We start from the raw sequence: 16063 nt of genomic DNA on the forward strand, positions 1-16063 counted from the left end.
TCACTGCCATGCACTTGGTGTTCTAGGTTTAGGGACAGTGGGGCAGTGGGAGCAAGGGAAGTCAGGGGAAGAAGTCTTTAGTATTGCATTTGTTATTAATGTGTCTCTTGGTTTGGCCCAGAGCCAGGGGGATATGTTTCTGAAGCCAGCTACTTCTCTGAGAAACACAGCAATTCAAATTTTATGAAGACTAATCTGCAGCTCCCCTTCTGTGCCAGGCCCTGGTCCACAAGCTTATTCCTAAGTAAAATGTGCCATTTAGATGGAGTCTGACTGGAAATCTGATGGACTTTTATCCCCAGGGGTGGCTGCTAGAGAGACGGCCCAAGCTCTGAAAACACTGGCCCAGGCCGCCCGTGGAGTGGCTGCATCGACAACCGACCCCGCGGCCACCCATGCCATGTTAGATTCTGCTCGAGATGTGATGGAGGGCTCCACCATGCTCATTCAAGAGGCCAAGCAGGCCCTGATTGCACCTGGAGATGCAGAGAGTCAACAAAGACTGGCTCAGGTGAGGCTAGGAATGAGAAATTGTGGTTGTCATGGTCGTCATTAACATGGACATGTGGGTGGGCTGTCTCTTGGGCACTTTTCCCTGGTATGAACACTGACACAGCAGATGTTTTCAGAAACTTCCAAAGGTCATAACAGTGCTGGCCATACATGATACTCACTTTTGTAAGTCTTGCCTAGTATTCTCCACATTAATGTGTGATCTGCTTAATTCACAGTCAGCAGAGGGCATGGGGGCCTTTGAATTCTGTCCTTGGAAGTTTCGGAGCCAGGACATAACATGGTTATTTTGGGCCTATGTGTGCTGAGCTATATTGCTGTTCGCCAGGGAATGAGGTAGATCCGCTAGGGCTGGCCACTCAGAAGTTTTCAACCCTGGTGCTCTATTACTTCTTTGAATGATTCTTCGACTGCCTGATGGAAGCAGTTGGCTAAGGAGCATCCAGGCAGAGTCCTAGACATGGGGCTGGGAAGGAGATGGCTTAGATTAGAGGTAATGACACTCCCCACCTCCAAAGACCTTCCTTTTAATTGAGGATACCAAAGAATGCAAACAGGGAGCCACCAAACATTTCTAGGCAGCGTGGGGGCAACTCCAGGTTGTGCTCAGAGCACCCCACTTGCCCTTGGGCAGAGTGAGGTTTGGGAGGATGGCCCCATGAGTCACTGAGCAGAAATTAACCACAGGCCTTCTAGTTGTGATCCAAAAAACTCAGTCTTCTTCCACCTTAGCGACCTCAGCAGGGCTCCCAAGAAGGGAGATATTTTCATTTCTCTTGGTATAAGAAATCTTTGCTTTAGAACCTGACCTCATGCTGGAGAGTTCTATATTTGAATCACAAAACTGTGGCTTAGCCTGGCTTTGGGGAGCAGGTGGGATGTGCTGTGTCACTGTGTCGGACCCTTTGCTGAGACAGAATGTTAATCCCAATAAGAGGGTAGAAAACATCTTCTCTGGGACAAGGGGCCTGGATGAGGTGATGTGAGACAGGTAACAGTGGCAGGTGGATGCTGGTGGGTCATTTCCGTATCTGTTTCAGCTCTGCATGTTTCACTGCCCATTCCCAACAAGTGTGCAGAAATGTTTGTACTTAAAGGTGCTTCTCTCCCTCCACGAATTCAGGTGGCTAAAGCCGTCTCACACTCCTTGAATAACTGCGTAAATTGCCTCCCTGGGCAGAAGGATGTGGACGTGGCCTTGAAGAGCATCGGGGAGTCCAGCAAGAAGTTGCTTGTGGATTCGGTGAGAGGTTCTTAGATCGAGAAAGGACACTGGGGGACTAGGCTCGCGTTAGGTGTGAGTGAAGTCTTCTTCTCTCCATGAGATCTCTGAGCAGCTAACCCTTCCTTTAGGAGTCCTGTTTTTCCTGCCAGTCTTTGTTTTCCATGTTTTGCTGTCTGATCAACAAAGTTCCCAGGTGGAGCTTTTAAAGTTTACTGTTTCTTTGAGCCCATGTTGCCATTTCCTCTCGGATCGTCCCAATGAGACAGGCGAAGGGGTATGTGATCACCTGGCTTCTCATCAGAACATCTCAGATAGTGACAATCAGGTGTTGGAAGGGTACATGTGTCCAAGACTCAGTGAGAGAGCGAGTAGTCTGAGGAATTTCACCTTGGGGCCTGTTCCCTTCCCTGCTTTGTGAGTCTGCTGAAGGAGGGTTTGTGCTCATGCATCTTTGTTTCTTCTCTGCACAGGTGTAGAGGCAATGTATGTGGGTGGTGAATAGAGTCTAGTTTAACTCCCTAGAACTTTTCACAAATGGTTATCATTCTGCTAGATGACATTTAAAAGTTATTAGCAAAGGCCACTAATATAATTGGTGGCTATTCGTTTGGAAGAACATGATTTGAAGTTTAACAGCATCTGCCTTTTAGTTTACAAAGCTAAAACTAAGCTTTCATCTTAAGAGAGACAAAATAGGGTAGAGTTTTAGAGAATGGACCCTGGAGTCAGATTGCCTTGGTGTGGATCCTGTCTCTGCCACTTAGGAAACCTTGAGCCCCTGTAGATAGCTTACATTTTTAGATCCACAGTGTCTAGCACTGAGTAGGTGTTTGATAAATTTAAATGAATGAACGGATGTATATGTTGAGGGTCAAACCTATTAATAAAATGGGCTCAGATGAGTCAGAGCCTTTTAATCGTGATGACTCAAATGCATCTCTGAAGAGTCTGTCTCCCCTCCACAATACCTTCCTTTTATCCCTCCCCTGCAACGCAAAATGTCTCATGGGGTGTGCCTTCTGTTCCCCACAGCTACCTCCAAGCACGAAGCCTTTCCAGGAAGCCCAGAGTGAACTGAACCAGGCAGCAGCTGATCTGAACCAGTCTGCTGGGGAAGTGGTCCATGCCACCCGGGGCCAGAGTGGAGAGTTGGCTGCAGCCTCTGGAAAGTTCAGTGATGATTTTGATGAATTCCTCGATGCTGGCATTGAGATGGCTGGCCAAGCTCAGGTGGGTGTGGAGGTGGTTGTCTGGAGTTGACCCTAGGCTCTCCTCTCGGATGGACAATCCATCCTTGAGACTGACTGAACAAATAGGAAAAGGAACCTGGAAACAGGCAGGCCATGGTTGCATTCTTTTTGCTGCTTAGGAAGCTCATGCCCTCATGGGAATGGCATTTCCAAAGATGCTATCAGCTTATGCATGAGGTGCTGTTAGTAATGAAGGATAACTTCTCCCACGATCCTCCAGCAGAATTCATAGTCTTACTATTTGGAGGGAGGGTAGGAGGAGGGAGAATGTTTAACAAAGATTAGAACAGCTCTTCAAATGTGGGATAATACAATAAAAATATATATGTATTTGAGGTTTAATGGACCATTCAGATTGTCTGTGTCTAATACTAAGTGTCAAGTGATTAAAAATTACCTCCTTCAGATGAACAGATAAACCCCTTGTTTAGAACAAGGGAGCTTGACTGATCTAGTGTCAGCTTGCAGAGCTGTTTTTTTTTTTTCTGCGCTCCTTTGACCTCCCTAAAAGAGATAACCAGGGTGTATCTTCTTCTAGTATCTACAAAGAATTGTTTCTCAGATGGCAACTGGGTGAGAAATGTGTCCTTTCCCGAGTCAGGAACTTCAGGGATGCAGTCAGCTCTGAATATCGAGACAGTGCTGGTCGTTTGTGCCAGGCCGAGATGTACAGCTCCTTGACAACTCCAGCATTGTTGAGCAAGATGCTGGAATCGCTGCCTGGTCTGTGCATTGGCTCACAGCTCGCTCGCTCTCCTCCCACCCTGCTCCCCGCTTAATGCCTCTAGTTGTGAGAAAGCACAGCTCTTGGCTGACCCACTTGGGGATGGATTTCTTTCCCCATGGCATGTATCTTGATCTGAGCATCTGTTTGGAGAAGGGTAGACACTGGTCAGTGTCTCAACAAGTTAGGCATCTGCGGGCTAACTGGGTTTAATGGGATCTGTACGGATAACCTGCCTGCATGTCAGGATGCTGCTCCTAGCTCTCTGAATGCCTTCTTCAAGAAGTGGACAGGCCCTGATTGCTCTGGCTCGTTTTGACCTTCCAGACAAAAGAAGACCAGATCCAAGTGATAGGGAACCTCAAGAATATCTCGATGGCATCCAGCAAGCTGCTGTTAGCTGCCAAGTCTCTCTCTGTAGATCCAGGAGCTCCCAATGCGAAAAATCTCCTGGCTGCTGCTGCAAGGTAGGAGTGGGACAAAATGTGCTTTCGTGTGTGGTTAGACAGTGTCACTGCAGTCTGAAGATGTGCCTGACATCCTCCCACTTTTGCTGAGCAAAAGAATTGGTGCTGTCCTTAGGTCATGGGAGGTGGAGCTGAGAGTGATGGACACTCTGGTATTTTATAAAACTGGCTCATTTCCATGGTCTTTCCCCACTAAAAATATCTTCTGTCTTCTCATACAGCCTTTTCAATAGAGACTTGCTTAGACGTAAGGTGCATTTTGACTTGTAAATGCAATGAGTTAAACAGATTTTTTTAAGTAGTGTTATATCTTTCAGATTATAAAATAATATATGCTTCTTGAAAACTCAGAAAATACTGAAAAGCGTAAAGATGAAAAGCAGTGCTCAATCAAGTCATTCAACAGACTTTTATTGAGCACTTAACCCTGTGCCTGGCATCAGTGTTAGATTGAATGTAACATGTTGTATCTGTCACATGGGGAAGGCTCCACTTTAAGATGAGTAGGGAGGCAGTGGGAATAAATTGTTTTTGGAAATATATTAAAACATGAGTGTGAATTTTGGATGATTTTGGTGTCCTTCTTTCCTGTTGGTTTCACTCAGGGAAGTGGGCAAAACGGTATAGTTTCTGCTCCAGGGCCACAAGTTAGTTCAGTAACTAGTGGTTGAATGTGGTATGTGGAGCACTGCAGTGACAGCCCAGGGGTTCTCATATCAGCAGTCCCTCTTTCATTTTCCTGAACCCAGAGAGTAGGGTGGTCATGATTCTGTGGTGGTGCAGGCATGTTTTCTTTGCATTATTTAACATCATATTATATATAAGAAAGCTGACAGTGGAGAGAGATTAAAAGCAGGACTATTAGGGGATAGAGAGTAACTGGAAGCCTTTTCATAATGTGCAGATCCGTGATTTTTGAAAAGCATAGCTTTGATTCTGCTTTCTTTTTTTAAACTTGGTTTTTTAAAATTTGCGTGTGTGTGTGTGTGTGTGTGTGTGTGTGTGTGTGTGTGTGTGTGTGTGTGTGTGTGTGTGTGTGTGTGTGTGTGTGTGTGTGTGTGTGTGTGTGTGTGTGTGTGTGTGTGTGTGTGTGTGTGTGTGTGTGTGTGTGTGTGTGTGTCTTTATATCTCCCCTGGGAGATCAATGGCTGTTTTTTAAATTGTCAGCATCAAGAGACCTGAATTATATTCCAAGCTTTAATACTTGACTAACTCAGTCTCATTGGTCAGGTTGCTCAGCCTGTCTAAACTTTCCCATCTGCAAAGTGGGGGTGTGAACTACATCATCCTTAAAGCTCTCCTTAGCTCTCAGCACGTAAGATCTCATGGTGCTCATGGTCCAAACATGCCCTTCCTCCCTTCTTGGCTTGTAGTGGGGGGTGTGTGTGTGTGTGTGTGAAGGGTTAGACACTGTCAGAGCAGTTTGCTTGCAAACCCTTGAGTTTCTTCATTTATTCCTGGAAGGTACATTTTAACTGCAAACAATAGCTAGAGCCACTAGGGGACTGGAAAATTATCTTCCCATCTCATGCTTTGTTCGTGACTATTCTAGTAAATAAGTGACCTCCCTTGATGGTGAGAGAGATGGGAGGTAGGGTTGGGGGTGATGTCTGTTCTGTTGAGCAGCTGTTTCTGATAGAAAACCCCCTCTTGATCGTTGCTTTTTTTCCTACAAAGAGCCTTTGGATAAGGCAACTGACATTTCCAGGTATCTGAACTCAGATGTTTTTCATTATCTTCAATTTTTTGCATCATTTCAAAATTACAGTTTCCAACTTGGAATGGTTTCACTCTCCCAAATTGTGGGAAGGAGGGGGAATGTATAAATTGCCCTTTTGAAAGCCAGATATAGAAGGAAACAGAGCCGGAAAGAATATTGCTGGTGTATGGCTCTGTTAATAGGTGCAGGCCCCCTGGTGGTGGCTTCGAAGAAAGGACATGGGGAAAAGGGAAAAAAAAAAGCTTTCTTTGCCTTTCTGTGCCGGCTTTTAGCAGTTGACAGAGAATTCCCAGCCTGGTGATTTCATAGCCAAGTAAGCACTTAAAAATCATCACGTGAAAATGATTGTCTCGGGATGGAACTGTTGCAAGAAAACGCTGGCACATTCTCCTTGGTTTCTTGGCACATTTTGGCAAGCTTCTGCTCCCTGGGGCTGTTTCTCAGCAGAGACTCCAGCCAGGTCAAGAGGGTCAGGCAGGCTCCTCTTGGGACACAAAGCTCTGCCAGGCTGGGGTTCATTCATTCATTGTCTTATTCATTCATGTCTTCATTACATAGATTTTCATCACAGGCCTGATGTGGGTGAGGCCTAGTGCTGAGTGCACACTGTGAATAAGACAGGGCCTGTCTTATTATGTGTGTCTTTATATCTTGTGTATTTATAACCTTCATTATGTGGCCCTGGTGGAGTTAGGCAGGACTCACCACATGCTCCCCTCATTTCATCTGGGCCTAGAACAGTCCTGCATAAAAGTGCACAGGAAGCTGGGCAGAAGGGATCTGATCATCATAGTCTCAGTCTTCAGTCCTCTGTCCTCCTTGTTCTTGAGACTGTCAGGTCCTGCCTGTCCTTCCTGTGTGTATCCTCAGAGTCCCCAGAAATGCCACTGCGGGGACCCAGGCCTCGACCAACTCAGCCCTGTCCCATTCCTGTGTTAACAGTCTCGAACCCCTTATTATTTGTGGTCTCTGTGGTCCTTCTTGCCCTGGGAAGAAAAGGTTTGCCTCTGGAGAAAAAAGTAGAGGATGTCTTTTTCCTCTGTTCTTAATTCTGCCTCCGAGCCTGGGTACGTTTTGGGCTCCTTGGTTTTGGATGCCTAGCCCCTTGGTTTTGGATGCCTAGGAGAGAGGAAGTCATTTGCTATTTAGTGCCTGGCTTGTTCATTTTCTTCCCGTGTAAGCGTTTGGGTTCTGGCTCTTTTCTGACAAGTTGGGTGGAGCTGGAGACACTTTGTCACCCATTCATCAGCCTTTTTCCCCAACCGGGGGCTGGTCAGGTGCTCTTTAAACTTAGTCAAGGAAATAGAAAGCTAGCTTGTAGTTGCCAAAAGGAAGGGGGTATCCTACCTCTGAACACCTTCCCTGAATCACTGCTCACCACCACAGTCATCCTGGCCAGAAGGACTCCAGAACTGAGAGGGCTTTAAGCCCACAGCGGTCAGCATCAGACCCCCGGGCCAGGTTTCAGCTGCTTTCCAGTCCACAGAGGGTGCTTCCTAGGAACTCACAGGTAGCACCTGCCCCCCTGGCTCCCCTTTGGTCTGAGGTTCTTGCTGGACGGGGCTCCTCGTGTCCCCAAAGACTGTGAAGATGGATGGTCTAGCAAGCAGCACAAACGAGAAGAGTGCGTTTGCTCCGTAAACAGAAAGGTGTACAAGAGACCTTTGCTCTCTGTGGGTCCTACCTAGAATGTTTCCTTCCCTCTATCCAAATCAGGATCTCACTCAGCCCTGACTTTTCCAATTGCTTCAGTCTACATCGAGCCCACCCTTTCAGGCAGACTGTGTGCCCTGCGGCTGAGGCTTTCATTTTCTTCCGGCTCCCTGCGAGTCCCTACATATACATCTGGTCCCTTGCTCAGTGATCCGTCATGTCCTGCCGGGTGTCCCGCCCTGGTACTGCTTTCTTTCATCCAACTTCTTTGTACCTTGTCTTCTCATTGTCTTGCCTTTTCGATTAGATTGCAAACACCTTGCCATCCTAGAGAGACATAAACGATTATTTTTGTTATTTTTAATTTATTATTTTTTTTTTAAAGAGAGGGAGTCTTGCTGTGTTGCTCAGCCTAGTCTCGAACTCCTGGCCACAACCTCTGGAGTAGCTGGGATTATAGGCACAAACCACCATGCCCAGCTAGATGATGATTATTATGTTTTTATTTATTTTTATTTTGAGATGGAATTTCACTCCGTCGCCCAGGCTGGAGTGCAGAGGCGCGATCTCGGCTCACTGCAGCCTCTGCCTCCCGGGTTCAAGTGATTCTCCTGGCTCAGCCTCCCGAGTAGCTGAGATTACAGGCACATGCCACCATGCCCAGCTAATTTTGGTATTTTTAGTAGAGACGGGGTTTCACCATGTTGGCCAGGCTGGTCTCAAAACTCCTGACCTAGTGATCCACCCACCTCAGCCTCCCAAAGTGCTGGGATTCTAAGCGTGAGCCACCGCGCCCGGCCTAGATTATTTTTTAATCTCTATGCCTTGACATAACAGGACCCTGGGAATACAGAAAGGTCGATTTCGATTTGCTCTTTCCTCCTTTCCCAGGCGCCTCTTCCCTGGAGGCAGGCAGACAGATGTCTGCTGCTGCTTTTTACCTTCTAAGCTCCTGACTGGGTGACTTGTGCTAAATAGGTAATCAAAAGCACAAAGTGGTTGATTTTCTTCTCACATTCCTCCACCCCAATTCTTTATCTACTTAAAACTTCCAGCCAGAGCTCTCACACTTCAATTGAATCTGTTCAGCATCTCTGAACACTAAATAATGTTTTACCTTAACCCTTTTTAACCATTGAAGTTGTAGATCCCAATTTTTTTAGAAACTGAGAGTAGATAGATAATCCTAGATGAAAACACTATCTCTGTAAGGTAGCATTATGGTTATTTAGCTTTTTTGTATTTTGAAAAATGAACTTACGTAGCTTTGATCACTAAAAAAAGATTGTAAAAAAAAAATAAAAGTAACTGTACTTCAGACCTATTTGGATTTACAAAGAACAGAGACCCTTCTAATTTTGGCCAGATTTTTTATGATAATGTAAATTGATTAATTTCTAATGGGAGGTAGATTTATTGAAATTTTTTCTTTCAAAATAACATTATAAAGTCCCTTCACCTTTTAATATATGTCATTCTATCATTTTCTATGCATATATATGTTTATTTTTAGAGGGGTAGGCCCATTCTATTCTATTTTGTAAGTTTTATTTTCCTTAATCATGTAACACATATATTCATCTGTGACATTAGTAATATATGCTACACACTGACTTTTAATGGGTCCCCAGGATTCTCTTGTGGGCTGTATATTTATTTAATCCTCTATTCTTGCGTATTTGAGTTGCTCCGTATTCTTTGCTCTTATAAATAGCTGCTGGGGTCTAAAACATAAATATTGTTTTTCATTGTCAAATTTACATAACCGTTTGCCTCTGGACCACTTAGCATGTATTTAGCTATGTAATCCCGACTGTAAAATTAGTTATGGGAATTCGTGATAGCTAAATAATGCTTCTTAGTTCTGGATCAGTATTACCCAAGTATCTCACTTAGACATGCGATGCTGTGCTGGCACTTTTGTGGATTACCCAGCCACAAACCCTTAGTCTGTTGGTTTTTGTCCCAAGTTTTTATTTGAAAAAATTTTACATCTACATAAAAGTTTAAGAGTTGAGGAAAACTGGCAGCTTTCCCACAGCTGTATATCCTCTGGATTCACCAATTATAAACACTTAGTTTTTAATGGAAGAAACTTTTATATAGCAACAAAGTTTTTTAAAAAACACAGATAAACAGGAAACACAGAGAGAATTAAGCTAATTCGAAAGTTTCTGTGATATGTGGAAATAGCACCAAACGATCATGCCATTATGATGTTGATATATGCCAGCCTATCTCAGAAGTGTGTCTCAAGGCCACCACCATGTAGAAGAGGGTGCTGGACTCCCCAGGAGGTACTTTAAAAGCGCGCATTGAGGACTACACCCTCCGCAATCCTTGGAACTAGGGATTGTCCGGCTGTCTCCTTGTTCTTGTTTTGCTTTGCACCATAGAGAGCGCAGTGCTTCCCAGTGACACCCTAATTCAATAGTGGTCACCAAATAAATGAATCACCAGAGTCAATCTTACAAAAACTATTTTAGAATTTTTCCTATCACCCTAGCTTAACTTAAAATTGAAAGCAGTATCTCCTCATCAAATAATTAAGCCGATTGCTTTTGTACATTGGCAACATCATTTTCTGTCTAATTTGATATTCTGTGGGAAGCTGCAAAGCCAATTTAACTAATAAAATGAGGCATCTTTTATATTAGTGTTGGTGATTAACAGCAATATGTGCCTATTTTATTTTTGTTTAACTTGCCAAAGCTGCAGTGGTTAGAAACTGAGTAGAATTCTGGGCCCTGCCAGAAGTGTGGACCAGTTATGACACTGCAGAAAAGAATTATGTATTTGGTTTTGGAGTCAGATGGGCATGAGTTTAAGTCTTATTTCTGCTACCTATTTGTAGCATCCCCTTTGGGAGTTATCTCAGATTTTTCATTTATAAAATGCATGGGTTTTCAATTTTAAGACTTAGTATAAAGCTAGTCGTTAAGACAGTGTGGTATTGACAAAACATTGACCGTGTAGATCAGTGCAACACATATCAATGGTGAAAAGATTGTCTTTTCAACAAATGGGGCTGGAACTATGGGGCTTACGTATGCAAAAAAATGTTTTAAACAACTATGAGCTATATCTTATACTATACAAAAAGTTAACTATGAATGGCCGTGACTTTCAAAATTATCCATGTCATTACTTCAGACAAATTAAACAGGGGCTGCCCAGGAGGGACAGAGTCCTTGTCAATGACTTGTGCTAAATAGGTAATCAAAAGCACAAAGTGATTAATTTTCTTCTCACACTCCACCCCAATTCTGTATCTACTAATGGGCTACCTCTTAGAAACAAGTAAAGTCATATAAGAGTCCCTAGTTTATTTCTGTTAATGTTAACAAAGAAAATAGCTATTTTAATGAATAATTTTGTGGTCGCTTTTGGGAACCAGTCAATCGTATAGAATTTAATGGAAGGAAGAAATTTTAAAATCATAGGCACAGTTCACTCTATGTCCATGTATTAAAAAATGTACAAAATATTTTGTACATTTTTTATCTTGTTCCATGGGGTTATCTTGTTCCATGGGGACTGCTGATGAAGGGTCTTAAATAGTGCTAATATGGTCTATTTGCTTGTTGCGAATTCTTTCTTATGAATGTATTAGCTTTCTTAGGAGAACTACAGTGGACCCTTGACCAAGGCAAAGGTTAGGGGCACCGACCCCTGCACAGTCAAAAATTTGTGTATAGCTTTTGCTTCCCTAAACTTTACCAACAGCCTACTGTTGACTGGAAGCCTTGCTGATACCATGAACAGTTAACACATAGTTTGTATGTTGTATGTTAATGTATTATGTACTGTATTCTTGTGATAAGTTGAGCTACTAACAAAATGATAAGAGAAAATGTACTTTTCACTAAGTGGAAGTGGATCATCATAAAGGTCTTCATCCTCATACTCGTCACATTGAGTAGGCAGTGGAGGAGGAGGGGTTCATCTTGCTGTCTGAGAGGTGGCAGAGGTGGAATAGGTGGAAGGGGAGAAAGGAGAGGTAGACACACTGGTGTGACTTTTTCTGAAAAAAAAAAAAAAAAAAAAAAAAAAAAACACCTATAAGCTGATTTGCACAGTGCAAACCCATGTTGTTCAAAGGTCAACTGTATTAGGACCCCTTCCAGATCTAGCAAATGAATAATCAGAGGCAAGGTAGGGTTTCTCATTCTGTCTTCCCTGGGTTTGGTTTATTTTTGGTTGTGTAGAGCCTCTGCAGAAGAGTTCTACTGGGGACCCGAGCTGAAATAGTGAATTAATTGTATTTCTGGTGAGCCTGCAAAGCATTGTAGGGGAAATTACTGTTGATCTTTAAAAAAAAAAATTCTGTTTCTGTCACAGAGCTGTGACAGAGAGCATCAATCAACTCATCACTCTGTGTACCCAACAAGCTCCAGGCCAGAAAGAGTGCGATAATGCCCTCCGGGAGCTCGAGGTAGGTCCCTGGGAAGGCTGCTGAGGACTTGAGAGAGGGAATGTCTGTGTCTGTGTGTCTGTCTGTCTATGTCTGTGTCTGTTCTTTCCCTATAGGGCTAGTTTTCTCTTCTCTGTCCTTGCCTTTTATCTTTCCTCGGAGGCTGTTAAGGCCAAAGTTCCAATCCAAGTGGAAAGAAACTGAAGAGAAACTAGATTTAGTGGGATTATCATTCCTGCTTCTCCTGTTTCCAGTAGGATGAGATGTATTTTGTTAAAGGATTCTTTATTTCAAACAGGAAGAGGCCTGTGATGTTGGGTGTAGGCTGAAGATCAGCAATTTTTACCTAAAAAAAATATTGGAGAGATTATTCTGGAACAATGGGGAGAGAGCTAGAGGCTGAGATAGGTGTTCTTTTGAGTAAAAATGGTTTTCCCATACACTGTGTCTGTACCATGTAGGGAATATGTAAGAGGAATCTTAGGACTAACAGTACTTACACAGTCAGGGTGGCTGTGGGGCCCCTAAGGGCCCAGAACACAGTGTGGGTGCTTTTCATTTTATACTCATACTCGTTTATGCTTGAAAAGTTATGTATCCCCAAAGAATGTGTGTGTGGGTAAACATAAAATCAGTGTACCTACTTGTATGTCCTAACCAATGCCAGTTATATTGAGATGCCAGATGAGTATCTCAGTAGATGTGGGTTGGTTGTCCCAAGGTACCTTTCGTTTTCTGGATGATCAGCATGGGTCTGGCATGGTGGGAATACCCACTGCAGCTTCTGAAGCATTTGATTGAGGTCGTGCTACTGGCACTAGGCCATTGTGCACAGCTGGAAATGAGAAGGGGATTGTTATCACAGGACCGAAGCATTCTGAAAACAGTTGAGAATGTTTCTTACATTGGCTGAATTACTACCCTATTCTGCTGTGTTCACATTTGCAAATATAAATATGTAGGTTGTTGATCTAAATGAGCTCTGTTGGCCTAGGTGCCAATACTCCGTCCCTTATTGATATCCTTGGTTGAAAAAGTTGACTAGTTTAGGATTGCTGTTAATAGAACAATTTTGAATATCCAAGGAGTGGGAGGAGGTTCTTGAATGAAATGAGCTCATTCCTTACACTGCCCTCTTCTGTTTCCCTCCCATCTTTAACAGCTCAGCAGTTCCCCTTCCTTCTCTCCCAGCCCCCCACCAGCCTTTGTAACTCAAATGACTGTCTTTTTGTTGGCTGTGTCCCAAAGATTGTTGGGTCCTAATGTACATTCTCACTCTCTGGGGAGGAGGTTAAATGGCTGCATCCCCAGGAAAAGTCCCTTACAAGTGGTCATCAAAGTTCATTACAATGCCATGACAGAGCTAGCCATGGTTTTCAGTGGCTTAGAGACACAGAGCCAGGCCCTATACCCGTGTATTTCTTTGATGAGGACCTAAACAACAAGAAACGTTTTCTATACTGTTTAAATTAAAAACAAATGAACCATCGCAATGGACAGTTTGGGGGAATTACCTTCTTTCATGCCTTCCCATTAAAATGTTCCAAAATTGGAAAAACTGAGGGTTCTTACTGGTCATGAAGAAATGAATGAATGGCCTTTTGAAATTTAAACTCCTTAGAATTATCCTGCAGAGAAGCTGTGCTAATTGACCATGCATGTATTGCCTTGTATTAATGTTCTAATATGTTTTAAATGCCATCCTTCTATGTTTACCTTGTTTCTTCTCCTTCAAAACTGAAAACAAGAGATTCTCATATCTGGCAAAGCTAACCAGAGACCCCATCCCCTGTAATGAGCGTTGTGTTGCTAACAGGAAATCTGAAGTCATGATACCATGATCTAAATTCTCAAACATCTGAGTAAAAGTGATCATGACCAGAAACTTGTATATGGAGGGAAAGTTGATGGTTGGTAGTTGATGTTGAATTTCTTTTGCTCTATGACATTTGCTTGCTTTTTATGTTGTGTTCCTCTTCTGTAGACTGTGAAGGGAATGTTGGACAATCCTAATGAACCTGTTAGTGACCTCTCTTACTTTGACTGCATTGAGAGTGTGATGGAAAACTCCAAGGTAAGACTGCCTGTGCCATAAGTCAGAAGTTAGCATTGCTCATCAATGTGGGGAGAAGTTTAGACGTGCCTTCTGTGCATCTGCCTGTGGCTGGTCTGCAGGGCTAGCCGCATGTAACATGAAGCCTGTTTGTGGAGCCCTTTGCTCAGGAGCTTCTCAAACTTGAGGGTGCATCAGAATCACCTGGAGGGCTTGTTAAATACAGATTGCCTACCCCCAAGTTTCTGTTTCAGTAGGTCTGAGATGAAGCTGAGATTCTACGTTTCTGACTATCTCCCAGGTCCTGCCCCTGTGGTCCAGGAACCATACTTTGAGAACCATTTCCTCTCTTTTTTCACAAATGAGTCTTATTGTGAGTCAAATCGTGTATTTTCTACACCGGAACTGATTTGGAAAGTCCTTCAGTGACTTGACTTACGTGGGATCCTCTTATGTGTTCTTTTGCAGTCTATTCATGGCATGCATTCTCAAGGAGGGTGAAATTGTTTTGTTTTGTTTTGGTAGGACATTGGAGAGGTGTTGAAAAAAATTTAAGATAATATAATGGCTTGTTACCCTGCTCCTATCTTAACCTTACTCAACAAAATCTTATTCTTTGATATTTGATTAGGGAAAAAAAACATAAAAGTCTCCTTAGTGGAATAATAATAAAAAAAACTGTTGAGAAACACTCCTCTGTAGTAATCATACCAGTGTCTTTTGAGAATGCCTTCAAATCAGAAGGTGAAAATCAAATGCAAGGGAGAAGAATGGATGTCGAGCTGTTGCAATCTGACTTTGTAGCTGAAACATGGTCACTTTTATTCTAGCGGGGAAACATCTGTGCTGGTAATGTCAAAAGGACTCCGTTTGATTTGGGCTAAAACTAGAATTTCCTCATCCAGTACCTTTTATGGAATTATGGATTGTCTAAGGGAAAGAGGCATACAAACTCAGATCCAAAGAAATGGTTCCTTCTTAAAGAGGAATGTGAGCTTCGGAGGGAGGGGGAAATATTGTACATAAAACTACCCTCTACTTTCTCTCTCTTTTTTTTTTTTTTTGCAAATCCTTATGTAAACTGGATTATTTTGTATATCTAATCAATTTTAGGGAATTTATTCCCTTCCAAGATGGCTTATTGACAAATGGTCTCTGCTTTGGGTTCTAGGCAATACCATAGTCTCTCCACAGGGTAAAACATCCTCCAGTTCCATCATTGTTGCCAAGGAAAATATGACCAGCCCTCCTGGGGCATAATGAGGGAACACCAGATTTGCCCTGGGCACCCTGTACCTGCCCATATGACCTTCACTGTGACCTTGTACAGGATGCATGACCACTCTGGGTTGGATTCTGAAGGTTAAAATCTCTTTCAGCTGTTATTGTAAAGATCTCCGAAGAAAGAATACACCACACAAGTGATTTTCAAAATAAGGCAAAATTCTTACAGTATTTAGGAAACATACTTAACAAAGATCTCTATTTAAATTTTACTGTCAGTAACTAGACAAATGATATCTGGAAGGGTGAGTATCATGCTTTCTGATTATGACCTCACCTACAGCTCAATGGATATGATTTTTATATTCTGGGAACTAGTTCTCAGTTTAGACCATTCACCCATGAGTTGCCTTTTATAGACTCTACTATATTGTCTGTGTATATTAACTGTAACTGCTTGGAATATAGATAACTTTGGGGTTATACTTTCATTGTACTTATCTCTTTGTGGAATGGAAATGATGTAATTCTCTTCCATCTCTTTTTAATCCAAATAAAGGAGAAAATGTCAAATGTTCCAAATTAAGTTGCCTTGAATATTAAAGTTGGAGTATAGCCTCCTTTACCCCTTGGTTTGAGGCAATACTGGATAGAGAATGTTGCTGGCCATTTGTTTTGCAGGTTCTGGGTGAATCGATGGCAGGGATTTCACAGAATGCCAAGACCGGAGACCTCCCTGCCTTTGGGGAATGTGTGGGGATTGCATCCAAGGCTCTCTGTGGGCTGACAGAGGCCGCAGCCCAGGTAAGGCGCTGGTCCT

At 43.0% G+C, this 16063-nt stretch overlaps 1 protein-coding gene across 4 annotated transcripts in view; it reads left to right on the plus strand.

Moving 5' to 3' along the window:
* TLN2 (talin 2) overlaps positions 1 to 16063 on the plus strand; it is a 453126-nt gene that overhangs the window by 345182 nt on the left and 91881 nt on the right. For all 4 annotated transcript variants that reach the window (XM_024232426.3, XM_024232425.3, XM_063716677.1 and 1 more), the window contains 7 exons: positions 303 to 511; positions 1637 to 1756; positions 2771 to 2968; positions 4040 to 4179; positions 11894 to 11987; positions 13951 to 14040; positions 15925 to 16047. In XM_024232426.3, coding sequence (XP_024088194.1) covers positions 303 to 511; positions 1637 to 1756; positions 2771 to 2968; positions 4040 to 4179; positions 11894 to 11987; positions 13951 to 14040; positions 15925 to 16047 — 974 coding nt within the window. The remainder of the gene's footprint in view (positions 1 to 302; positions 512 to 1636; positions 1757 to 2770; positions 2969 to 4039; positions 4180 to 11893; positions 11988 to 13950; positions 14041 to 15924; positions 16048 to 16063) is intronic.

This window comes from Pongo abelii, chromosome 16 (assembly GCF_028885655.2).
Source record: "Pongo abelii isolate AG06213 chromosome 16, NHGRI_mPonAbe1-v2.0_pri, whole genome shotgun sequence".
Taxonomy (NCBI): Eukaryota; Metazoa; Chordata; class Mammalia; order Primates; family Hominidae; genus Pongo; species Pongo abelii.